Consider the following 24,631-nt stretch of genomic DNA (forward strand, 5'->3'; position numbering starts at 1 on the left):
AAAATCTTCCCAAGGGCTTTTGCAGTCTATAAATATGTCAACATTAAAATATTTTCATAGATGTAGAATACGCACCCAAATTTGGTAATCGATTTGTATGGAATATAGATGTAGAACTCACACCAAAATAAACAGTCTGTTTGTATAGATGATAAAAAAATTACGATTTTTAACTGAAACTAGCAAACCATAATCTGCATGAAACTACCAAGGGCTTTCGTCTCTGTTCTGCGCCCATGCATTTTACACCAAATAACATCGTGTTTTACCTCTCTACCAAAAAGAACTACAAAGTAATCTTACAATGAAATAATAATATTTTAAATTTAGTTATTCACTATATTGCTAGGATACGGACACGTATGTCCGTATTCGACACGATACGATATGCGGACACGTCAAAATCTCAAGTGTCCGACTTGGACACGTGGTAGACACGTTAATTAATTTTTATATTAAAAATATAGTTTTTAAAATTAAAACTTAGTCAATCCACATTCAAACAAAGTTTCATAATCAAAACACATGATAAATAAAAAGAAGAAAACTAGATTTCACTCATCTCCACCAATACCCTCTTCTTCAATGACTCCCACTTCAATATCATCATCATCACCAAACAAAACCGCCTCCAATTGTGGTTCATCAAGTGAAAGTTCGGCAATCTCAAGTCTTCCAACATTAGTGTCCTCCAATGAATCAAACTTATCACCTCCAACATCCCACATTTTAGTGCTACCTTGATTGTAGTTCTGGTTTTGCCTTGCTAAGAGGCGAAGATTGGTATGCACAAATATCAAATCTTCCGCTCTTTGTGGTCTAATCTTATTCCTCTTCAAAGAGTGAATAAAATTGTAAGTACTCCAATTTCTTTCACAACATGAGGAAGAACAAGGTTGACCTAGAAGCTTGAAGGCTATGCCTTGAAGAGTTGGTGCCGAAGATCCATGGACTGCCCACCACATAAGTGGCTCCATTAAATACCTATCCCTGATTGCATCTGTACTTCCAAAATGAGCCATGGCCATAGAAAAATTGGCAAATTCTATGTTAACCTTTCTTCTATCATCTTCATTGGCAAAGTACCGCATGAAACAAGTTTTTCTTTCATTTGTAACCTCTAAATCTTTATGAGGAGCAACACGATTAGGATCTTCATTAAGCCATTCCGCACTATAGTACCTAATTAAATAAGTAAATAAAAATTCATATGCTTCACTTCTATCAAATAAAAAAGTAAAGCAATTGATGGAAGTGAAATAAACACTTACTTGGGATTCAAAGAATGTGCCAAGCAATGAAGGGAAGTATTGCTCTTGGTCCAACGATTTATCAACACTCCATATACCGCATTCCAAAATGTAGACTCTTGATCCAATTGCTTTCTTTCCTTCCTATAGATAGCATTCTTCACTTTCTCAATCATGTTATCCCACCATTCATATACTAAATGAAGACAAGGTTTATCTGTATCCGCTTTCCTAATCATCTCATATATCGGTTCGGTAAAAGTAAGGATGTAGTCAATATCATCCCACATTAACACATCCAGCAACTTTTCCTTCACCGAAGCCGCCTTCCTATAGTCATCCTCCTTATAGTGATCCCACTTTGGACTAATCACCATTTGTTGCAAACCGTTCTTGATCATCTTGAACCTCTTAAACATAATAACAGTAGAAGCAAACCTTGTTGGAGCAACCGAAAGCAACTTCAAATTGCAATGATCATTAAACATAACCAATCTCATTCCATGATTCATAATGAAGTTTTTAATAAACATTACATCCTCCGCAACCGGTTGTATCCAACAACATGCATCATACATATCCATATTTTGAGCAATATTAGAAGGTGTGCAAATGTTCTTCAAAGCAAGATTCAAAGTATGAACTACACATGGTGTCCAAAAGATAGTAGGATACTTACTTTCTACCAATGCACCGGCCTTTGCACAAACGGGAGCATTGTCCGTAACCACTTGCACAACATTTTCATAACCAACCTCCTTGATGGCTTTTTTAATGAATTTTGCAATCAATTTATGGTCCTTGTATTCCCCCTCACAATTTATTGCTCTCAACATCATTGGACCACGCTCGCATGTAGCCATCACATTAATCAAAGGCCTTTTTTGTGCATCGGACCAGCCATCGCTACATATACTCACACCCTTATCCCTCCATGTAAGCTTGATTGGCTCTAAATGTTTCTCAATGTTCCTTCTTTCCTTTGCAAGTAGTGTGGTCCTCAAAGCATTGTAACCTGGTGGAACATAACCAGGAAGAGTAGAAGCACGAACATAAGACATCCGGTAGTGTGGATTTCTTGCAAGATTGAATGATAGGCCACCAGTGTAGAACATCCTCGCAACCTCACCATCACATTCCTCCCTAGCCGAGTTATTCCATGCTTTTGCAAGAGCACCAACACTTGTTTTCCTCTTCTTTCCCATGTCAGATGCTGTAAATTGACTAAATTCTTGTGTATATGGCCTATATGCATGATAAGTCTCCCCAGGGCTACTAGTAGCAGGAGCCGAAGTACTCCCTTTTTGTTGTCCTGATGATGGTAGAGGAACTTGTCTACTAGCTGCATTTGCTAATCTCACCTTGCACTCATTCACCAACTTATGTAATTTAGCATATGCTTCAGGATTAACCTTGGTGCAAGAAGCAATACCTGCGGTTCCTTCTTTCAGCAAATGACTCTTAACTCTAGTGTGTGAGCCATTGAAGTATAGCTTGCAAAAATTGCATTGCCACCTCCAGTTACCTCCAGTTGGAGGTTTGCTAATCTTCTTAACAAACATCCATAACGGAACTTTATCATCTACTACCCTTTGTTCATTTTCAGCATCTCCACCTCCAGACCCTCAAGTATTAGAACCGGCATTAGCAGACCCGACATTAACAGACCCGGCGCTGGAACTAATAGGAGTTGATCTTCCACTCATGATCCTGAGGATCAAACAACACAATATGCTTAACAAACACCTAAAAGGAAACAGACTAGCGAAGAAGAGAAAAGGAACATACCCAACAGAAGAAGAAGACTAGATGAAGATCGTGGAAAACGGGAAGCAATTCGGTGTGTCCTTGATGAAGATCGTGGAAAATGGGGAAGCAACTCGGCTCAGAAAAGAGGTGAGCACCTCGGCAATGGCGACCCCCGCCCCCTTTCCTCTGCGTCTTTGATGAAGATCGTGGAAAACGAATGCGGCTGTGAAGGCTGGATGTTATGTTTTTTTGGGTTTTTATGTTAAATCTCAATTATACCCCTGCGGTCCTTGTTATTTTCGTGTCTAGTCCAGACACGCACGTGCCCAACTCGGACACTCATGTGTCCACCGCGTGTCCAAAATCAGACACGCGTGTCCGAACGTATTTGCGCGTGTCCGCGTGTCCATGTCTGACACGCGATACGCGACCATTTTCGCGTGTCCGTGCAACATAGGTTATTCAAGATGCAACAATGTTTAACTAGTTACTATTCTGATGGCTTGATAACGATTCTAAAGCAAGAGAACTCATACGCAAAACTGAAATATTCAGTACAAGCTAAGTTGCTAACCAGCTTTAAGGATTCATAAAGCTACTGAGGTCTCAGACAAGACAAATTCCAAATCGTTGGTCATGTAAATTCGTAAATTCCACAACCTTTTGCTGGAAAATTAAATCTACTCACAATACTTTGTACAAATATATCATAATTTTCTTTTCTTTTGTAGTTTGCGTACCATGAGTGGCCTTCTTGTACATCTCAGTATCTGTTTTATCATTTTGGAGTAGTTTCTGAGTTCCAACGAAAGGGTCTGGTGGTGCCAGAGCTTGAAGATGAGTAAACTGAAGAACTTTGAGACACATTTCTACTTTCTGGCAATTGTTGGCACCGCATGAACTTTAAAATGGCAGTATCATCGTGCAAGGAGAAAGGAGTGCTGTAAAACAAACACAAGTCAGAAATTTATTTTGCAGAACAACATTATACCGTTTACATAGCGCGGCAAAGCACTCGTACCTATTGAAGTCGCAGTGCACCAGCTGCATGTCTTCAGAAATCTCAATCTCAACCGTAGCATTATTGCTTGTCTAGAGTAAATATCAAAAAGAAAAGGTGAGACTATGCACCAAGGACAAAATGAGAGAGCAAGCTGCTGAAATATTATTCATAATCCACAAAAGTTGATCCAGAAAAATTATAGTTCAACTACTTGAGTAGCTGAGTTTAATACCAAGAAATTCAACAGGAGTGTAGGAATTTGAACGGTTTTAACATAACCCTAAACTTTGAGTTTGTAGGAAATTGCCCTTGCAACTTTTCAACAGCCAAATGAGAAATGGCCAACAGCAGTTTTTCGTATTCACAGGAAAAAGTTACAAAATTCTGATTAGCAAAGGCAAAAATAACCTAGCCACCAAGTGGTTGATCGATGGTATATCCTAGGACCAGATTATTGCTTGCTCCTAATTGCACAATGGCTAGAAAGAGGATGTCTTTCTTCCTACACCAACCACCTAACAAACAACCCAACAGCCTAGAGGCTTGGACTGACCTTCAGTCCAACTCTAGCAAGTTCATGCAGCACACTCCTTGGTCAGTGATAGCACGATTAATATAAACCCCTACGATATTTCATTATTAAACAAGTGATAAGCCAAATGTCATTTATTCAGCATTAACATTAGCAGTATCTGATGAGCATATATACTATGCCTCTTTTGAAATGTCTATCAAACTAGTTCTTAATTTTTCTTTGATCCAAAAAGAAGATAATGTGATTCATAGCTCTTAGCCGTTGTGCAGTGGCTTAGTTGGTAAAGAGTAGAACCATTAGAATGGGTTGATGAGTGTTGATAACTTTATATCGATAATGCAATCAAAAGATACATGCAGGCTTCACACTAATGATTGTATGGAATCAACTAGAACCGTTAAATGGTTTTCTAGACATCATAATGCCAGAAACAACCAAGGAGATGCATATACCTGAGCTAGTATAAATGGAAATGAAAATCCTTTGTGGCGACTATTTCCACTCTTGAGCAACTGCTTATTTCGCAACATCAAATTCTGGAGATCTGCCATCTTTTGATCCCAAGAAAATCAAAGAAAAACAGAAACACATTATGAGAAAAATAAGCTGATAGATAGAATGATGTGATTAGATAGAACATTACAAACAATGTCAATATTATAATCAAACCAAATCCACCTGCCAAATGCCACTGAAATGAACAAAGAAAAACATTTTGACCACATACTATCAAATTTCAAATTCACCATTTAATACATGGTACAGAACATATATACACATATATGCTTAGAGTGCGTGAAACTCATCACTAGCTCATAAGGTGTAAAGACCATAGCATGTTACATGAAAGCTCCTATATGACATTACTAGCTGGTTGGTTATTGCAATTTGACAAGTAAAGATTGAATGCAGTTCATTTAGCAAAGATTTCCTACAATGGTTGAATAAGATTAAAGCCACCAATGCAGCAATTAATACTAGGACAACCATCCAGTAAGTTCGTGGCAGTTATATTAAATTTCTAATGTCATTACTTGTTCTTCCAGGTCATTCAAGTAAGCTTCCTTTTCACGAATCCTACCCACCAATTTAAACCGCTGAGCCTGAAAGGATTAGAAATAATATCAACATCAAAGCACCCTTATCTCAAAACAGGTTTGCATGTCACGTGATTAAAATAATAATAATGACATCTACCCAGAACCGACCTCAATTTCATCCAGATCAATATTTGAATCTCGAAGTCCCTTCCACCAGATTTGTTTTTTCTCTTTGGTGATGATATCCATTGCCGTAAGAACATTTAGTGCATCATATACTCGACGTCTTATGTTTTTCTCATCTTCCTGAAAAAATATTATTTCATTATTAGAACAGTTGAAGGATATTGAAGAATAATAGCAAAGATTATGAAAATGCAGACATTTAAATTTACTAACCTCACTCAAAGCTTCTGTTTCACCATAAATTCTAGGTAACTCTGAAATGATCTCATCTGCAATCTGAACATAATTACTATCAATTATAAAAATACAGTCATCTGAAAACTGAGCATAATTACTATCAATCATTAAAATACGCTCATCTGCAATCTGAACATTATCATATATTAAAATATGCTACGGCACTCGATGGTATAAGATGGAAGAACTAATCAGAAGCTTGTATATGGTAGTGGTTGTTAGTCAAAAGATATTACAGAATCTAACAGCGAACAAGGACTTCTACATTAGAATCAGCATTCCTTTCAAGCTATAATACAATCAGGTAAACCCCAAACTGATTCCAGGAAACGCCATATGCAATAACAGCAAAGACAAGGATTAATAACATGATGAAGAAACAATAGCTAACTAATAGATCTCTTAGTTACTTCCATAATTCTCTCCCAGAGAAACTATATTATTACTCAACAAACTAAAGAAACCATACCTCATCATATGTTGCTCTTCCCTTGGTCTTCAACTTGCTATAAACTGAAAACAAGGTCATTTAGTCACTAACCACAGCTTTTGAATTCTTGCTCTTTTATATATCTAGGCTTCTTGAATTTAGTCGTAGACGAACTATATAAGCATATGCCGAAAGATCAAATGCAGCAAGACTTTTTTTCTCTTATTCATGTTAAGATGGACATGTCTTGAGTTGTGTAGTATAAACTGACCCATGAAACTGAACTGACGTAAACCTCTAGATGTATATTTTGAACCCTTTTTCTTCTTTCCTGCATTTCTGTACAGATTGAAAGCATTTAAGACAATACATAACAAACGTGAGCATATCATACCGGTGGATAGGCTTAACTGAGCAAATCTCGAAAAAGGATGCTATGGCAACCAAAAGCTATTGAACTGATTCTTGCTCAATTGCAAGATATGAAAAAATAAATAAATAAATAAAACAACATTATATGAGGCATAGGCCGCTTGCACTCACTTTTCAACATCTGGCGTACTTATGTTGTCATATTGGAAATTCATACTGTCTGAGATCCGGACACTCTTAGAAGCAGCTGCATTGCTCACAGGAGCTGACTTGGGAGTTTCCGGACTAGGATATCCCCGAGATAACTCACCAAAAGAATCCCCCAAATACTCAACCTCCATTACAGTCTAGAAGCTACTAGGATCGGCACCGAAAGAAGATACTCCGCAGGTGAAGCACAACAGACCTACTTATCATGCATTAGAAATTAGGAAAAACTAAAAGTAAAAAGCAAATGAAGCAATGATTTTGTTCTAACAACATTGACAAATATGCCTTACATCTAAGTTCACCTCATAATAGAAATTATCACAAACACACCAAGCGCTTACAGCTTCTAAGCAAAATTAGAGGGAATCGACATTGTATGGTTAACATTTATTTCATATCAATTTAAAATTAAATGTAAGAGAACCAGATACGATCTATGCGGTAACAATAAACTAATAGTGGGCTCAAGAAGTATATGCAAGCGAATACCCAATTGGACTAGAATGGTTTACAGTTCTACTTTTGATAGGTGAGGAAATAAAAATGAGGTAGATCAGAAGGAATTATAGGGATGAACTTGTTGGGTAAAGATGGGAGAGTAAACGCGAAACAGAGGCGGTAAGTTTTAAGAAGAAAGAGAGAATGAAGAAGAATCAGACCTGAAGAGAGGGAGGTGTCTCAATGGCGACCAAGGAAAACCCTAAACCTGAGGCTGCTGTTAAGGCACATTAACATAACTGGACTTGGAGTTCCCGCTTTCGCCAATATGAAAGATCCAATAAGGCATTAGAGAGCCTAATCCTTAAGTCCAAAACGTAGGCCATAGAAAGCAACAAGGTTTCGTGGTGTAGTTGGTTATCACGTCAGTCTAACACACTGAAGGTCTCCGGTTCGAACCCGGGCGAAGCCATCATGTTTCTTGCCCTTTTTATTTGTTTTTATGTTATATCAACTACAAGCTGATCTAACTTCATCTGAATTAGCCTATTATAAACATGGGTTGCTAAACCATTTCATCAGCACAGATAGACAACAGCAAGGTTCCAACAGATAACCCACAGTAGGAAGATAGAAGAGGGAAACAAGATATAGCAAAGACTATTTACACTGGTTAGACCTGAAATTTTCAGAATCAAGAAGTTTCACAATGAGTTTCTCTAGCCGCTTAGAATCTACACTCGGTTTTACAGCCAGTGGATATCCATAAACTGAACATCTATCTTTACCTACTCTTCCCAAACACCAACCACCAGGTGCAAGATGCCCAGTTGGTCTCTTCAGAAGCACCTTATCAATTTTGTCAAGAACTGGATCATCTCTTGCAAACGGACTGCCAAAAGGAGTTCCAGCTTGGAAAATGTCTTTGTAATGTTCCAGTGTTAGATTAACCGGATTTAGCTTTGGAGGGCTATCCCACCTAATGTAATGTAAGTCATGATTTACAGTTGTGTTCTGGTAATCCTTATGATTGCAGATGACAGTGTGGAAGTAGCCCTCTGGTGATGACAGGAAATTGGTATAGTACATCAGAAGAGTGCGGGGAAGATTGTCCCACCCCAAAATACAGAACTCAAGAAATGATCTTGTCAGCATCATCCCTGTAGAACCTGAAAGTAGAAAGGTTTGTATTTCAGATCAGCAAAGTAATGGCACTTCAACACCGGCCAACGCTATGCTTAATAAACTACAGTTTCATTATAGGTTTCCAACTAGTACAATATGCTCCATTGCATCATGTTAAAATGGTTAATTAAGGCTTCAGTAAGGTTGGATAAGCATAAAAAGTGCATAACCTAGTAAATTTCAGTTTAATAGATGTAAAAGGACTACACTGCGGTCAACATGACAAGAGTGACACCTTGCACGTACAGTCTAAAGATAGTCAGGATGACAATCAACAACATTTCCTACTATCAAGGGTATCACTGTGAAATGCCAGTAATAAATTTAGAGGACCTATCGCTTCAGAACTTGAGAATCAATTGTTTCAGGGGAAACAGTGCTCAATCCGAAATTACGCTGAATTTTCATTGTTCAAAGAAATTCGAGCTGCTGTAAGCTTAATTTTTCAAGGAAAGTGATTCATAGTTAAGTAAGGAAGCTGTTCAGAAAGCTCAAAAATGAAGTGTTTGGTTTTAATGCATCTTAATCCACTGGCTCAAAACTAGTGTATGAGAAATGGTTGAACTATGTCCATGTTAAATTTCCTATTTCTCTATGAATATAGCACTATCAAGAATAACCTAACACCTGCTACAATCTGACGGATTCAAATTTACTCAAATTTATAAACTCATCTGTAAGCAGTGTGAAGGATAGGCAAAGACTACAATACTAGCTGGCACAAGAAGATAAACACGAGATCATAATATTCGAACGGTAGATAGAGCTTAGGAGGAGTACCCATGAATAACTTGAAAGAAGCTGGCAATGACCTCCTCTCTTTAGCCCAAAACACCCCGGATTTCTTATTGTGGTACAGACCAGGATCGATTATAATCGGCCTCGCTCTCTGATTTCTGCAACAGTTTCGCACATACCGAATCACGTCCAACACCACACACATACAAACTAAAAATAAACAGTACAAGAGAAATCACGCTCACTCTTTCCACCCAATATTGCTAGTGTGCTCCAGGAAGTTGAGGTCCCTCGGCAAGTACGAAAAGATATGCAACAAATCTAACAACCCGTAATTAGCAACTTAACCTCAATCTCTAAGTTTATAATTTTAAGACGCTAATTAGTAATGAGAGCTACCATCTTGGGACATGAGTGGGTAATCCGAAGCACTGAGATTAATAAACCAATCCCAATCCCCAGCCCGCTTCAGCAAAACCGCCACCGCGTGGAGCGTCGCCGCCAGCACCGTCGGAACTTTCTCCGTCACCAAATCCGCCGCGCCAACCACCATCGCATTCCGGAACGCGTTCATCACACGCTCCGACCTGACGTACTTGGCCAGCTCGAGCCTCTCGGCGTCGGAGGCTGCCAGATCGAGGTGGAGCAAGTAGTAATTTCTCGGGTGGTAAGTCGCCTGGAGCAGCCGCTTCAGCCGCGGCGCGTCGCCTTTGGAACCGGAGATCATGTACGCGAATCTCGGCAGCCTTGGGAGCTCCGGGGCGTAGGACTCGTCGGAGATGAAATTGTGGTCGAATTGGCGGTGGTCGTAGGCGAGGAGGGCGAGGAGGAGGAGGGCGGAGGTGGCGGTGAGGATGAGGAGCCATTGGGGGTGGTTGTTGGTGGTTCGTTTCATGGATTAGGTGGTTGCAGCGGTTGGAGGTGGTGGTGGTAGTGTCGGCGTGAAGGTCCGTCTTTCTATGTACAGGTGGGGAAATGGCCCAATTGGAGAGGGAAAGGCTACCTTGTTGAAATTTTTAATTTTAATTGATCTGCTACTGCCCGGACTTCTCCACTATTGTACGACCTAATCAAGTATAATAGCTTATCAGCAGTTTTATTATGACTAGACGCTGGAATATGTCAAGCAAGCGCATCTGGTGTAGTGGTATCATAGTACCCTCCCACGGTACTGACCAGGGTTCGATTCCCTGGATGCGCATTTTATTTTCTCTTTTTGTGATCTTTCTGAGTGATAAGTAACTACTGGTCGCTTTTCTCATATGAACTTATAAAGTACTTGACTTCATTATATCTGTGATTCCGAGAGAGGTCCAGAGGACATGGGGGAAAAGGTTGGATTTAGTACAAATAGGACCCTTATCTGATGATTCGTGTCGATTGATTGATGACAATGGAAATTTCCTCCCGTGATAGAAACTGAATATGTCACGTTGCTTGACTATTGCTTCCCCTATATCCACTAAACTAGACAGCAGCATTCAACCCAACGCATGAACTATCACTAAAGTTACAATGATTTAAGCAAACCACCAATGTCCAATTGTGATCCCCATATGGAATTCATGATTCTTTTTCTTCAATTCATTGCCTATTATTCCAAGTAACATGGAGCAATTAATCGTGAACATTAATGTAAAGATGGAGACACCATTTCTATTTTTATCATTCATTTAAAAAGTTAAGCAGAGATTAGTAGCATGTATAAGATAATATTCAATCTTGCATTTTGTTGTAAAGAAGTTTGCCGTATTATAGAGAGGACATTTTAGAAATGGATTTCCGGTTGTCATATATTTGTCATCATTTTTTAATGAAAGGATCTTCGTCATCATTTAAAATATAATAATTAAGTAGGAAAAATAGCGTGAAAAAAAAAAGAACTAGCTATCTAATCTTAAATTATATGTTCATACATAGGCCGAATTTTAAGGTTTTTGACAAATAAATAGTTTGATTGCTTAGTCTTGTAGATTGTTTCACACAATTCAATTATGCATATGTTAGTAGCCCGGGTATTTTGTGTTCATGTAATTGCATTATTTTTCATAATTAATGAATATATGTCGTTTTAAATAATTATATTAAAAAATGCTAAATTAGAAAAGAGAATTCACCGTTTCAAATTGATTAATCATGATGAAGGAAGTTAATTATCAGAGATTATTGATATATTGAGAATAAAAAAGTTGGTAGTATCCTCGCATGAAAAATTAACTAAAATGTTAATTGGTTCATACTAGCTCCATCAGTCATCACACCTTAATGAATAAGTCATTAATTTCAGCACAACTTAAAGGGATGTGGCACCATGCACGAACTTTAACACCAGGCAAGAAACTACATTTTCTACCCATTTTAACCAATAAACCACAAGGAACAACATCATTACGTGCAGTGTGAGGTAAGACCATTTTACAGCAAAATGATGACTTACCAACTCCACTGAAGTCTGTCTCACCGAATTAAGAATCTCTTAAAATAACACGCACTCTCACAACTTTTCCCATTGATCTGGGTTTAATCTTACAGGTTCGATTTCCTCCTTCTCCACGAAGAATATGATCAAAACCATTCAACAAGCTAGCAACACTTGCAGATTTATCTCCCCCTTCATTTCTGATTAATTACCAAACTGAAAACCAAAGGAGACGAAAGACCAAAAAGAGCTGTCTACCGACCTAGCCACCTGCATGTATATCCACCTATTTGGCCATATATCAGATACATATCACTTTACTGACCTAATCTTGAATCTATATATATGATAATGGCAGAGTATATAACATAGTTCGATCAAGTTGTTTAAAATAGAGTTTTTTTCACCAACAATCCCTCAACTCTGGTGTACCTACCAATGTGATACCTCAACTCTTAATCGTACCAATGTGATACCCAGACTTTAGTATTGCTATCATTGAAGTACTTCCGTCAGTTTTTTTCAACTTCTCCGTCATCTTGGTGACGTGGCAAGTACGTGAGGCCCACAAAGATGGTTAAAAGACAAAATTAACCCCATCTGAGAGGAGCAATGTTTTTCCCGCTCTTTACATTGAGAAAGACACCCAACAATTCCAATTTTTGCGCCAATTTTCCCTCCCTACTCCTTAATTTGTGTCTTTTATCTAAACTAAAGAACTACCGCCAACCAGTCGACCACAATCTGTTAAAACCTAGATCAATCTCATTTTCTATTTTTACCCTAGCACTTGTTAAACTAACAGAATAAATATAGAATTTTATATGGAACATCTCATTTCCACAATCTCATAAGAATATAGAAACACATAACTTAACGAAATTCAACTACATGTTTAAGTACCATTAGTTCTTACAGGCAAAAATCATGGCAGATCAACATAAAAGGTGGCAACTAATGGTACTTAAACATGCATTTGAATTTCGTTAAGTTATGTGTTTCTATATTCTTATGAGATTGTGGAAATGAGATGTTCCATATAAATTTCTATATTTATTCTGTTAGTTTAACAAGTGCTAGGGTAAAAATAGAAAATGAGATTGATCTAGGTTTTATCAGATTGTGGTCGACTGGATGGCGGTAGTTCTTTAGTTTAGATAAGAGACACAAATTAAGGAGTAGGGAGGGAAAATTGGCGCCAAAATTGGAATTGTTTGGTGTCTTTCTCAAGGTAAAGGGCGGGAAAAACATTGCTTCTCTCAAATTGGGTTAATTTTGTCTTTTAACCCTCTTTGTGGGCCTCACGTACTTGCCACGTCACCAAGATGACAGAGAAGTTGAAAAAAACTGACGGAAATACTTCAATGATAGCAATACTAGAGTCTGGGTATCACATTGGTACGATTAAGAGTTGAGGTATCACATTGGTAGGTACACCAGAGTTGAGGGACTGTTGGTGAAAAAAACTCTTTAAAATATGAGTGTATTACACTAGGGTAATTTCGTCATTTGTGTATCTCAATCTAGATATATAAATTCATCTATCCTCTTCATTTTGCAATAAATTAGAATATCAACAATGTAGCCTTCAAATCTTTCCGTTGTTCTTTTACATTTTCAGCATTTATTTTTGATAAATCTCAAATCCTAACACAAGTTAGGGAACCGAGAGTTAATTAAGTACTAATTTATTGCAGCATTTGCTCAAACCCAGTAATTCTTCATGTAAAAACTAATCACATTCACTAGCTACAACTGTGTCGGTAAGTTTCTGAAACTACAAAGCTAATTAAAAAAGAAACAAAATAATATATCCAGCTTCACATGTTTCCATCATCTTCATCCACCAAACCCAACAAAACCAAAAGAAGACAAGCGAGAGAAAGAAGAAGGTAGGTTTAAACAGTGTCAAACCATGGCGGAAGCGTCGGGCAGACCTTGTTGCAAATCATCCCGATGTTCTCTACCGGACGCCGCTGTTCTGCTGTTACTACTACTCCGATCGACGGCGATGTTCGCGCGGCAAATCGGGCAATTCGAGTGATCCTTAAGCCACATATTGATGCACGTACCATGAAACGAGTGCTTACACATACTGAGCTGCCTCACCTCTTCACCATCGTCAAAGACTGATAAGCAAACTGGGCACTCGGTCCCGATTTCCTTGACGTGCGCGTCCTTCTGGTACTTGAGGTCGGAAATAACCTCTGGCCGTGTGTGAGCCAGGTCTGCGGTTGAGGTGGTGGAGCTCCGGCGCGGTCTATGGCGGAAGAGGTTGGGAGGGCACTTGATGGCGAAGAAGACCGCGTAGATTAAGGCGGGAACGGTGATGACAGCTAGGAGGCCGAGGATGAACTCGAGGGCGGAGAAGTCGACGCTGCGAGGCGGCGCAGGGAAGGGCGGGGGTGGTTTGTTGAGGATGGCCGGTGAGCTCTCCATGACAGGAAAGAGAAAGGGAGAGAGGAATCGAAAGAGTGTGGGTGAATAGAAGAAGTGGGTGAGAGAGGTTTTGGATTCTTATTTAAGTTTTTGGTGTGGGCTGTGTTCGTGCCTTCGTGGTGGTGTTTTGTTTGGAAGTTTTGGAAAACAAAATTATTGCCCTTGCATGTGGGGTTTGAAGACAAGTTTAGATTAATGTTGTGATGGCTCCATGTTTTACTGCAGGTTATAATCGTGATATAATCATATAAATTGTTGAAGACGATGATAGAATCTGTGTTGGTAAATTACAGTTTTTTGTTTTTACGCTATGCATGTTTTGATCTTCATAACGTTAAAAAGATCATCCAATGTGGTAAAAGCACGTGATGTTATTTGCTTATTTTAGCTACTAGGGTTGGAGGAGCCTATGATGAAGAACATTGCCGCTGCTCAAGTGAAAGAAAGAGACATAAAGAGAACATGTCCCCTAGTTTTGGGATATTTGTGGGTTGCAACTATGAGTAGGGACAGCTCAATCATATGTTACCATTTCATATTAAGCGGTGCTGAATTTGTGACGTTACATATTCAAATCTCATATGATGTATATAGTTACACCGTTACGAATATTGAAGTTATCGATATGTTTTTATCTTAATTTTGACAACATTGATATAAAAGAAAAGCAGAAATAGTATATGTCTGATGTATGATGTATAGATTGTAGTATGATTCCATGTTGAAAGTTTATCCCATATCTCGAAACTCAAAACTTCAAACGAGAATGACTTCATAAGTTCATATCTCCCATCACTCCCATGTAACTGTTTGGATCAAAATTAGAAAACACTGAAAAGAAACATAAAGGAGAACAATGGCCTAGGCAAAGAAGGACCCGAAGTACATACAATATTGACAAAGCATTTACACTAAGGCCCATTCTTCCTTTAACCAAAGGCCCACTCAGTATGGCTTAACTTGGAAGTGAAGCCATCAAGGTCTATGAATATGATTGCAAGTACGTTCAGCTTCAAAAATCAGATATCGATCTGTCGAGCTCCCCGAATTCTGAATTTGGTACTAGGCTACTAGAACAACATGTGGCAGTGGAGGTTGAGAGAATGAGTTGGGATCGGGATAAGCTATAGGCTCCGTCCTCTCTACCGTAACATGTTGGCGCCGAGGCATAATATCAGTGCGGCATAAGGGGCAATTAGTGTGCGAGTTCAGCCACATATCAATGCAGCCCACATGAAACAAGTGCATGCATTCCGGCAGCACCCGGATCGGCTCACCGTCAGCGAAGTCGCATAAGCACACGGTGCACATTCCCTCTCTATGTTCCTTTGTGTATCTGTAAGTCGGGATCAAATGAGAAGGAAAAGTGCTTCTGGAAATGGACATAGTCATGTTGTCGTTGGTAGTCGGAAGCACTTCGGTTTGTTCGCTCCGTAGTGCAGTTGATATGCGGCTTTGGACGAAACAACAGTTGTTAACTAGGAAATAGTGTGTTGCAACGATGATGGCTCCGGCTGCGACACCGAGAAGGCCGATGATCAACGGGCTGGAGAAGAAATGTCGTGGTGGTTCGTCCATCGTTGAAGGATCAAGAGAGCGAATATCGGTGAGTTGGAGGTTGTGGCTATGGCTGTGAAAGAATTAGGAGAGGTAAAAATTGGGTATGATTGATAACTAGACTATTTGTCTTTGACAGTGTTAACAAAACAAAGGCTTTTCCTTAACGTAGGTGATACGCAGAAAGAAATTGACTTTGTTAATTATAATTTGGGTGGCAATTGTGTTTGGATCAGTATGATCAAGGTAGCAGTCAACTGTACATGTAGAGAGTCAACCTATGAAGATGACGTCTTCTAAATTCCAATACTGAACAAAAGCCCTAATCAAATCAACTTAGAAAAGTATGGAATTAACTAACAGCACGTACCTTAACTGTAACATGCAGCTGGTATTGCTTGTGAAAAATACAAGTTTGAGGTCATTAGTAAGACCCATTTTGCATAATAGTTTTTATACCACGATCATCTAGCTAATCGTGTTTGTACGTATAAGATTTTAATTTGTTCCTATCGTTATTTATATTTTCTCAATTATTTGTAATATTTACTACAATTTATTAATTTTTCATAGTTAGCTTGGTTTTATGACATGTCAAATAACTAGATGTGGCCTAAGTACCTGAATATTTTTTTTAGTGATCAAAATTTGAAAATTGCCTACATACCAACTAAATGGCAAGGAAACAAAATTAAAATTGTACTATTGGGCCTAAGTAGATTAATTCCTTAAGATCATGTGCAATCATCACGTACATTTCTAACTTCTAAAGGAAACTTGACTAAAAAAAATCTCCAACTATCGTTCATTATAAATATTACTTAATATTTAGAAACTATCACATTATTACTTCAATTTTTTTTAATTCAACATATATTTAGCTCATTCCGTCCATTAAAACAACATTAGTGGTTTCATTTCCCACCAATTTTGAGTTACGGTAGTTTGTTCTCTTCAATTCACTCTAATTTCAAGTGATGTGCTTTAATTAGTGAATCAATATATTGGTGCCAAAAACCGTGTTTATCCCTAAACAAGTTATATTACCACAAAAAAACAAGTCCTTAAAGCAATATATTAAAAACGGGTTAAATCAATACATCTCATTTCATAGTTTCCGCATCTCTAAATACATATTTCTTTGGGGTCGACATTATGGCACATCACTACTATACTACATGCTACATATATTTCTCCACATATTAATTTTGGATAGGGTATCAACTTTATTTAAACAAATGAAACTCAATCCACTGATTAACTACATTTAAATTCGAGTTTTTTTTAAGTTGGCCGGCTTATGGCCCCCGGCCTTATGGCATATACATTCACCAGATTGGAGGCATTACAATCCATCTCTCACATAAACCCTCCATTTGTTTCCACTAAAACGCAAACAAACGTATCAGTGGTATCACTTATTATCACAAAGGATACCAGACATCTGTAATCTATACCTTATTCACGCTATAGAAATATACTTGATATAATCCTATTCCATCACATGTGAATATCTCCTAAGCACATCGGAAAAGAGAAACAATAATAAAAAGATGGTTTGACATTTGTTTTGTTTGTAGTCTTGTACTAGTAGACTAGTGATTCCCACTCGAAGTGTCATAACCAAGTGCTCACTTGGCAAGTTTGGGTTGATTCATTTAATTAGCTCCTGAGAAAATTCTATGGTGCAGCGCTGCATGCGTAATGCGCTCTTAATTCACCGTCCATACACCCTACATACCCCACGTGCATTTCAAGACACCCTCTATCCACTATCTGATTCGGTATGTATGGTATGCAACGCTGCACCATAGACGAATCCCTTATTTTATACCCAACTTCCCAATCTTATGCGCACTAGTACTAAGAACTTCCCAATCCACGATTTGATTCCAACCAACTCAAAGAATCAAAGTCTCTCAACAAGATGGTTGAACTAACTTGTTGCTTTTCCATGTGTAAAAAGGTTTGCTCTTTTAGATCTGTGGAATCGAGTAGGATCCCAAATGCCACCAATCAATTCCTATTTTTCAAGACCCCTTTCTTATATTTTTATACCATTTCAACCCGCTTTCAAGTTCTCACCCTATCTATCTTATACAGTTTCGGACAATAATTTCCTTCTCACGATCATCACTAATTTACTACGTACGCCAAATCCAAATTCACTCCCTCTTTCTTATTGTCTTGAAAAAAAAAAAGCTACTGGATGTCCTTTTATTTATTTTTTTAGTCACATAATTAGCTAGCGTTCTGTCTGCAAGACGTGTCTAAATTGTAAGGAATCAATTTAGGGGATATCATATGTTATCACTTTGATTAGCAGCCGCCTGATTACAACAAAAATGCTGGCGACATTGGTGACGCATGGCATCACAACTGGAACATTATCACTAACTATAATATACTCTCAACTTCTCATACACATGATATACATGTCTCAAATATGATAATGTATGGTCATGTCAAAAAAAATGATAATGTATGGTGCTACACATTTTACATGTTTCGATTCACAAATGATAATGCGACCATTTTACGCGTTCATGAACTTACAAACTCGTTCATGTTTCCAATCGTCCTTAAAGAATACTATCGTACATTTAGCTAATTAATTAACTTCGAATAGGGTTATAAGTAGACTCAGACCGCTCGTGTTCGACTTATTTTTAGCTCATTCGGTTTAAGTTTGTAAAGTTAAATGAGCCGAACTTAACTTAATATTAAGCTTGACTTTGAAAATGAGATAAGATTGAACAATAAGTATTCGGCTCACTCGTTTAGCTCGCGAGTTAGCTTAGACTCGTTAAAAGTTCGGCCCGTTTATTAATTAAGTTTGATTTATTAATTTTTATAATATATATAACGTATAATTTTTATATGAAAAATAATATTAAAAATATGATATTAGTTCGAAAGAGCTAAAAAGTTTTTTTCTAGAATAATTAGTTAAAGACTTTAAGTTCAATATTGAGTTTGATTTGTTATTTTTTATTTTATTACAAATAAAATAAATTTTGTGTGATATTATGACATCATATTTTGAATTTTTTTTTAATTTCTTAATTTTAAAATTTTAATTTCATATGAAGCGGTTCAACCTCGTCTAATAATTTGAGCTGACCCGAACTCAACTCGAATTTTTTCAAGTCGAGCCGAACTTAAACATAAAGAACAAAAATTAAATTTTAATATGGCTCGAGCTCGATCGAATGAAAACGAGCCAAATATGAACAACCTAGTATTTGGCTCAGCTCGGCTCATTTACACCCCTAATCTCCAAAAATATAACCTATGGGAAAATAATATCTTGAACTTTAATTTACTGATACGACTAACCCTACTGCATGCAAATCCCTAATATGATTTTACAGTAAATGCTGCTAACTCGTAGAGATTATATGGCGGGTCAGTAATTAATTAACAAGATTAACCATCCCAAACCAAAACAAAACCCATGTACGTTGCCATGTTGGCCAGCTGGTGATGCTTTTGGTTTTTCTTGGTCTGTTCCCCAGTGGAGATTTCCAACAGAGATAGACCAGGTCAGATGAATCCAGATATGGTTCGATTATGATAAGCAAGAGAGGAATGCCTGGCTGCCTCCCTCTATAACACAATAATCAGAGTGCCACGTGCACCCATCTTCCTCGTACGTACGTGTCCCGAAAGGTACTGTATACATGCTGCTAGCTACTAGGTAAGTTCGATTCTGAGGTTTCAAGATTCAGAACAAAACCCAGGCCATATCGATCGCATACATATACTATATGAAGGTGATATCTGAGGCATGTATATCTGCGCTTTAATCATTTATTCTAGGAAACCAGTATTCTATAAACAAGTGGGAAAGAAACTGCCGAAGATTCCTGAGCTCGCTTCTGTTTCATTCCCGCTGCGAATATTATTATAAAAAGCGTCGGCTGGCTATGCTTCGATCTGTTTTTAGATTTAAATACTCAATCAGTGGCTGGCCGGAAGGTGTTTATCCTAATGAGAATGCACTTTACTTAATTTGCTCTTAATTTTCCCAGGAACATATATATGTTAATTAAGGATCTAGCTAGAATTACAACTACAAGAGATATATAATTTAAGTAAAAATGATGATCTACTGAAACAAGGTTATGTTATTATTCAATTCTCTTCGACTTGCTTCTATGCACACAAAATTTCCCAGCCGATATTATTCTAAACTCCAAAGTGTCTTTTTATTGGAATGGTCAAAATATGAGTTTGATTAAAATGTTAGATTTTGTGATTATAGAACGATGGAAGACTGTAAATCATTCATCAAAATTTAAATTATTTTAAATGATCTGGATACCTAGCTCATCTACACACATTTATAGAAAAAAAAATTGAAAATCAAATCATCAAATGGGCATCAGAGTTTGTTCTTCTTCACTTAAATAAATTATGTCATTTCCACAGGTGTAATCAGAAAAGGAATTGTATATTAATGCCGTATGATAATTAATTGGATGTGCGAGTATCAAATTTCCAAAACAGATCGAGGGAACAGAAATATAATTTGTGGGGAGCAGATATGCAATAAGAGGAAACTTTGTTGTCGGCATCAGCTAGCGGCCTTTAAACTTAATGGACCATGAAGACAAAATTTAAAGACAAAAAAACTAGCTAATTATGGACTAATTTTATTAGATTTGAATCCCCCATTAGGGCTAAGCAGAGAGAGCTTTAGCAATAGCTACTGATGAATTATAAAAAAAAAATAGCATAGCATAAGTTAATTGTGCAGTTTTATATGCTAATAATTGAACTTGCAGAACTTGTTCCACATGGCTTTGTTCATTCAATTCCTCTTTCTTTTTTGATAATGCTTTGTTCATTCGTTGCCTTTCAATATTTAACGAATAAGATGATCGCATAGATCACATCTTTTGTTAACATGAACCCTTTCAAAAAGTTCTTAAATCTTCGACATCCACCGCAACTATCAACATTATTTAAAAAAGCAGTTCCACTTTTTCTCATTGGTGGAATTTGATTGTTAATTAGGGTTTCAAGGTAAGTGGAGAAGGGAGCTGGGTCCCTTATGAAGTTATGATACGACTGCTGATAGCCACAGCCACCATACATTATTAGACTCAAAGAAGAGTGGACGACACTTACTTCTTCAAGCTTAACTAGCTATAGCTTTAATAATGTAGGAACAAATTAACCAGGCTTCAATTCAGCACCACAGTTTTTTCCAGGCCAGCAATTTGATGATGATTTTGATTCATCTTTCAACAAAACAAAGTGGCTGCATGGAAACAAGGAAAATCTGTTTCGGGAATCCTTAAAGTTGATTCAATTCTAATCGAGCAAATTTTGTTCTTCTTTTCCTGTGCAAGTTGGTCTGCGTGATTAGTGAACTAGTGATCCTTTTAAAGCTTGTTTCAGTTTTCGGTTTAATTAGATCGACGACATGTGGCGGTGTCGGGTTTGTTTTGGGTGACATAATTGGTTCTTAGTTTCTTACCAATTTTGCTCGTTCCATATTTATGATTATGAATCACGACGTACAGTTAAGTAAAGCCATTTACATGCACATAGTATATCAATGAATCAATGATCGATGTGCGGGTGTGTGAATCAAAGCTTTGCTTGATTAAGCTTGCACTATATACATTCTCACCCTTTTATGAAAACTTCTCCCGCAATAAGGAGAGCAAACCACAAAATAGCAATATGCATGTAAGTTCATATCTATCAGATTTATCACACACGTATATATCGATCATATGAGTAATGGCAGGTAAACCACATTTTATTGGTACTGCCTATACGCATATTATGCGGCATATCTAAGACGGTAGTTCACCGAACATTTGTATCATATTACTTTCGTCTTTCACATTAATTACTGAACAATGAAATGCCACTTTCTCCAACCTTTTACATAATTGATCTCATGACTACTTAATCATCAACTGGAAATGATCTAACCTCAAATCACCATATATGAATAAATTGTCCAACTGCATGATTAAGCTCAATTACTAGTTGTATGGCATCTAGTGTAACAAACCCAAAATTTTGAACAATACAAATTCAAATTTTTGAAGTTGGGAAACTCTAAAATAACCTTAATCATTTTGAAATTATCTTACAGTAATTCAGTATTAATGATTCAGTTCAAAATTCGACTCAATCGACTAAAATAATACATCACAAATGTTTACAAACTAGTAACATATTTGCATAATGTAAAATTCACTCATTCATTACCATAACAAAAGAGGAAACTACTTTGCGACCCTCCAACAAGAAGCTCATCAAGCCTGCTAATCCCCACATTGCAGGTCTATCCCCTAAACCATCGATTGGTGCACCGGAATTGTAAATATAAACACGGTAAACTTTACAGCTCGTATGAGTAAATTAACATAATAAATAACTCCACAAAATAATCAATATCAACTAACCTAAATATAAAATACAATCATTGGTTCTAGTCTCTCATGAAACACTAGAACCAACAACAATAAGATAGAAATATGTCCATTCAACTCACGATACTCTACTCATGAGGTTATAACACCATATCATCATCCCCATGAATAAGTTAACAATAAAGACTAGAGCTCTAGTTAATCATCCATACACCCGGCCAATGTGTGGTTCTGACACTTGCCTAACGCCACATAGGCCGCCTCTAAGGCAAAATAAACAGAAATTCATCATACGTCACTTTGGCCATCACTTCAGCAAAACAATAAAAATTTGCAATAAAACCACATTTCTATCGGAAGATACATTTTATTCTCTTCCGGTCCAACACACAACAATTCTCCAAATTACCGAAAGGTACATTTTCTTCTTTTCTGGTTTCATCCGCCACATAATCAATCATACTCAATAAACCAAATTACCGGAATATACATTTTCTTCCCTTCTCGTCCCTTCTGCCAACATACACAATTACACCACAAAAAACATCACTATATTCCACATAAATTTAAAGAGACAATAACATTATATAATATAGCAATGTATATATATATATATATTACAATTATCATTGAATATACATAAATCAATCATTATATTATATCAATCACCAAATGACAACATCAACATTATGACATTTACTCACCTTATCTCATGTTTTGAAAACGTCTACAATATCAAGTGAGGCTCATTCACTTACTTCATCAATCACCTAAGTGACATAAACTTCACTTAGAAATAAATAAATCAAAGTAAATTCGATCAAAATGAGTTCTCACTCTACATTCCCAAAGTAATTGCCGAATTCCTAACTTCACCAAAACCCCCACCTCAATCTTGAAGTCAAAATCCTGCTAAGCTCATTTACAAATATTCCAACAATCAAAACCAAATGAACTCAACTTATCACTAACCATAAACCACTTGGTTTACCATGAAAGATTTAGTACCTCTACCTAGCCAACAACACTTTGATAATAAACATGAGTTAGAACCTCAAAACTCAATTTAATTTACATTGAAAGAAAAAATCAGTGGCATTGTTGCCAGCCAATCACCACCTTAAATCACCCTTTTACACCTCAAAATTCAATTGAAGTTACATTAAAAACAGTGGCACAGCTGACAGTCAATCAGCACCTCAAATCACCCCCTTACACCTCAAAATTTTGTACTCTCACTGCCTCAAACTCATCTAACATATAGAACAAGTGAAGGGAATGAGCTTTTTACCCGCAATGGACGTCAACTTGGTTGGAGAACTGTCAAAACGCAGCTGTCGATTCTCCCTCAATGAAGCAGCTGCAGTTTGGAGTTGTAGCCCTAAATGACCTCCTAAGATCTTGTAGACGTGTTCTAAGGAGTGAGGGTGGTTGATTGAATGTAGCCTCAAGCCCTAGATTCGCTGGCGACAGAGACTGTGACGACATCAGGATATGCATCAATTTTAGAGTGTTGTTGCAGCTACTAAGCGACGAGGGGTGGTGTGCCACCACTACAAATTTGAAGAGGGCGTCAGTGATGTTCTAAAGAGACTAGCGGCGACCGGAAAGATGGTCGGACGAAGGATAAAGAATGAAGAGAATATCGATGTTAAAGGGAGAGAGAACAATGAACAGTCGCGTGTTCATGCGGTTGTTCGATCAATTGTGTTTTTCTGATTTATGGTTTCTAAAATTGCCCTTTTATACTCCTAAAATCGGAAACTAAACTTTGGTTACTAATAACTTTCTCATATGAAATATGTTTTACTCATGTTGTATGTCTACGAATTCATATCGACGAGCTCTACGACTTAAGTGAAGAAAGTTTTCAACAATGGGCCACGAATTAAAAGTTAACCTTTGAGTAAAAAAACTTATTAGTTTATCAAACTTTTGACTTTCTCAAAACCAATTTCCACTTTGTACAATGACTAAATAATGTGTGTGAAATAAGAATTTACATATATCACGTTCAAATAATTTATGAGAAATTACAAAAATTTAGTAATCCAAAAATTCGGGTTATTAAATAAATACATAACCTGAAAAACATATATATGAAGAAGCAAGTATTCTTTTTTGTTGTTGCATCAAACAAAAATCAAATTACTAGCTTGCGTCCATTCTTCTGAGGACATCCTAATCCTAGCTAGCTTCTAATTAGCTTGGCGTCACGTAAAATAGGTGTTACGATATGTGGTTGTTGAAGATAATCTCTTATGAATTTGAGAAAGAGAAAACTGAGTTGGTTATTTGTATGTAAAAATTGAGTCGAGTTAGCACACAATACATTTTACATGTATGTGACACACGCATGTCAAGTCTTCATGCATACGTATGTATGTCATACGCGAAATGTGTCCATCAATAAAGCCCAATATTAACACGTTGCAAACTAAA

At 37.2% G+C, this 24,631-nt stretch overlaps 4 protein-coding genes and 2 non-coding genes across 6 annotated transcripts; 2 read left to right on the plus strand and 4 right to left on the minus strand.

The window, feature by feature from the left end:
* Nucleotides 1–554: 554 nt before the first annotated feature.
* LOC126796779 (uncharacterized) lies at nucleotides 555–2,812 on the minus strand. Its single transcript, XM_050523506.1, has 2 exons — nucleotides 1,272–2,812; nucleotides 555–1,182 (listed from the first exon to the last, which is right to left on the minus strand). Exons 1-2 carry the CDS (start codon nucleotides 2,810–2,812, stop codon nucleotides 555–557), a joined length of 2,169 nt encoding a protein of 722 aa, XP_050379463.1.
* Nucleotides 2,813–3,517: 705 nt separating this feature from the next.
* Nucleotides 3,518–7,760, minus strand: LOC126799825 (transcription factor-like protein DPB). Its single transcript, XM_050527081.1, has 10 exons — nucleotides 7,672–7,760; nucleotides 6,974–7,208; nucleotides 6,702–6,769; nucleotides 6,470–6,513; nucleotides 5,977–6,039; nucleotides 5,746–5,883; nucleotides 5,572–5,640; nucleotides 4,990–5,088; nucleotides 4,021–4,091; nucleotides 3,518–3,940 (listed from the first exon to the last, which is right to left on the minus strand). Exons 2-10 carry the CDS (start codon nucleotides 7,141–7,143, stop codon nucleotides 3,778–3,780), a joined length of 885 nt encoding a protein of 294 aa, XP_050383038.1. The 5' UTR covers nucleotides 7,144–7,208; nucleotides 7,672–7,760; the 3' UTR covers nucleotides 3,518–3,777.
* An 88-nt stretch (nucleotides 7,761–7,848) lies between these two features.
* TRNAV-AAC (transfer RNA valine (anticodon AAC)) lies at nucleotides 7,849–7,922 on the plus strand. Its single transcript has one exon. It is a non-coding gene; the product is annotated as a tRNA-Val (tRNA).
* Nucleotides 7,923–8,101: 179 nt separating this feature from the next.
* Nucleotides 8,102–10,352, minus strand: LOC126798300 (beta-glucuronosyltransferase GlcAT14C-like). The gene is made up of 4 exons (XM_050525225.1): nucleotides 9,773–10,352; nucleotides 9,619–9,694; nucleotides 9,416–9,531; nucleotides 8,102–8,619 (listed from the first exon to the last, which is right to left on the minus strand). Exons 1-4 carry the CDS (start codon nucleotides 10,266–10,268, stop codon nucleotides 8,111–8,113), a joined length of 1,197 nt encoding a protein of 398 aa, XP_050381182.1. The 5' UTR covers nucleotides 10,269–10,352; the 3' UTR covers nucleotides 8,102–8,110.
* A 151-nt stretch (nucleotides 10,353–10,503) lies between these two features.
* Nucleotides 10,504–10,574, plus strand: TRNAG-CCC (transfer RNA glycine (anticodon CCC)). The gene has a single exon. It is a non-coding gene; the product is annotated as a tRNA-Gly (tRNA).
* Nucleotides 10,575–13,382: 2,808 nt separating this feature from the next.
* Nucleotides 13,383–14,330, minus strand: LOC126799792 (RING-H2 finger protein ATL33). The gene has a single exon (XM_050527054.1). The coding sequence runs from the start codon at nucleotides 14,229–14,231 to the stop codon at nucleotides 13,701–13,703; it is 531 nt and encodes a 176-aa protein (XP_050383011.1). The 5' UTR covers nucleotides 14,232–14,330; the 3' UTR covers nucleotides 13,383–13,700.
* Between the last annotated feature and the right edge of the window lie 10,301 nt (nucleotides 14,331–24,631).

This window comes from Argentina anserina, chromosome 6 (assembly GCF_933775445.1).
Source record: "Argentina anserina chromosome 6, drPotAnse1.1, whole genome shotgun sequence".
In the NCBI taxonomy this organism is placed as follows: domain Eukaryota; kingdom Viridiplantae; phylum Streptophyta; class Magnoliopsida; order Rosales; family Rosaceae; genus Argentina; species Argentina anserina.

Bases quoted from the DNA above. Each gene is read 5' to 3' on its own strand.
- LOC126796779 (XM_050523506.1), bottom strand. From the start codon at position 2,812: ATGTTTGTTAAGAAGATTAGCAAACCTCCAACTGGAGGTAACTGGAGG. The intron at 1,183-1,271 runs GTAAGTGTTTAT...TTATTTAATTAG, and splicing joins GCACATTCTTTGAATCCCAA to GTACTATAGTGCGGAATGGC.
- LOC126798300 (XM_050525225.1), bottom strand. From the start codon at position 10,268: ATGAAACGAACCACCAACAACCACCCCCAATGGCTCCTCATCCTCACC. The intron at 9,695-9,772 runs GTAGCTCTCATT...ACGGGTTGTTAG, and splicing joins CCCACTCATGTCCCAAGATG to ATTTGTTGCATATCTTTTCG. The intron at 9,532-9,618 runs GTGAGCGTGATT...AAACTGTTGCAG, and splicing joins AGCAATATTGGGTGGAAAGA to AAATCAGAGAGCGAGGCCGA.
- LOC126799792 (XM_050527054.1), bottom strand. From the start codon at position 14,231: ATGGAGAGCTCACCGGCCATCCTCAACAAACCACCCCCGCCCTTCCCT.
- LOC126799825 (XM_050527081.1), bottom strand. From the start codon at position 7,143: ATGGAGGTTGAGTATTTGGGGGATTCTTTTGGTGAGTTATCTCGGGGA. The intron at 6,770-6,973 runs GTGAGTGCAAGC...CAATCTGTACAG, and splicing joins AGTACGCCAGATGTTGAAAA to AAATGCAGGAAAGAAGAAAA. The intron at 6,514-6,701 runs GTCAGTTTATAC...CCTTGTTTTCAG, and splicing joins ACGTCAGTTCAGTTTCATGG to TTTATAGCAAGTTGAAGACC.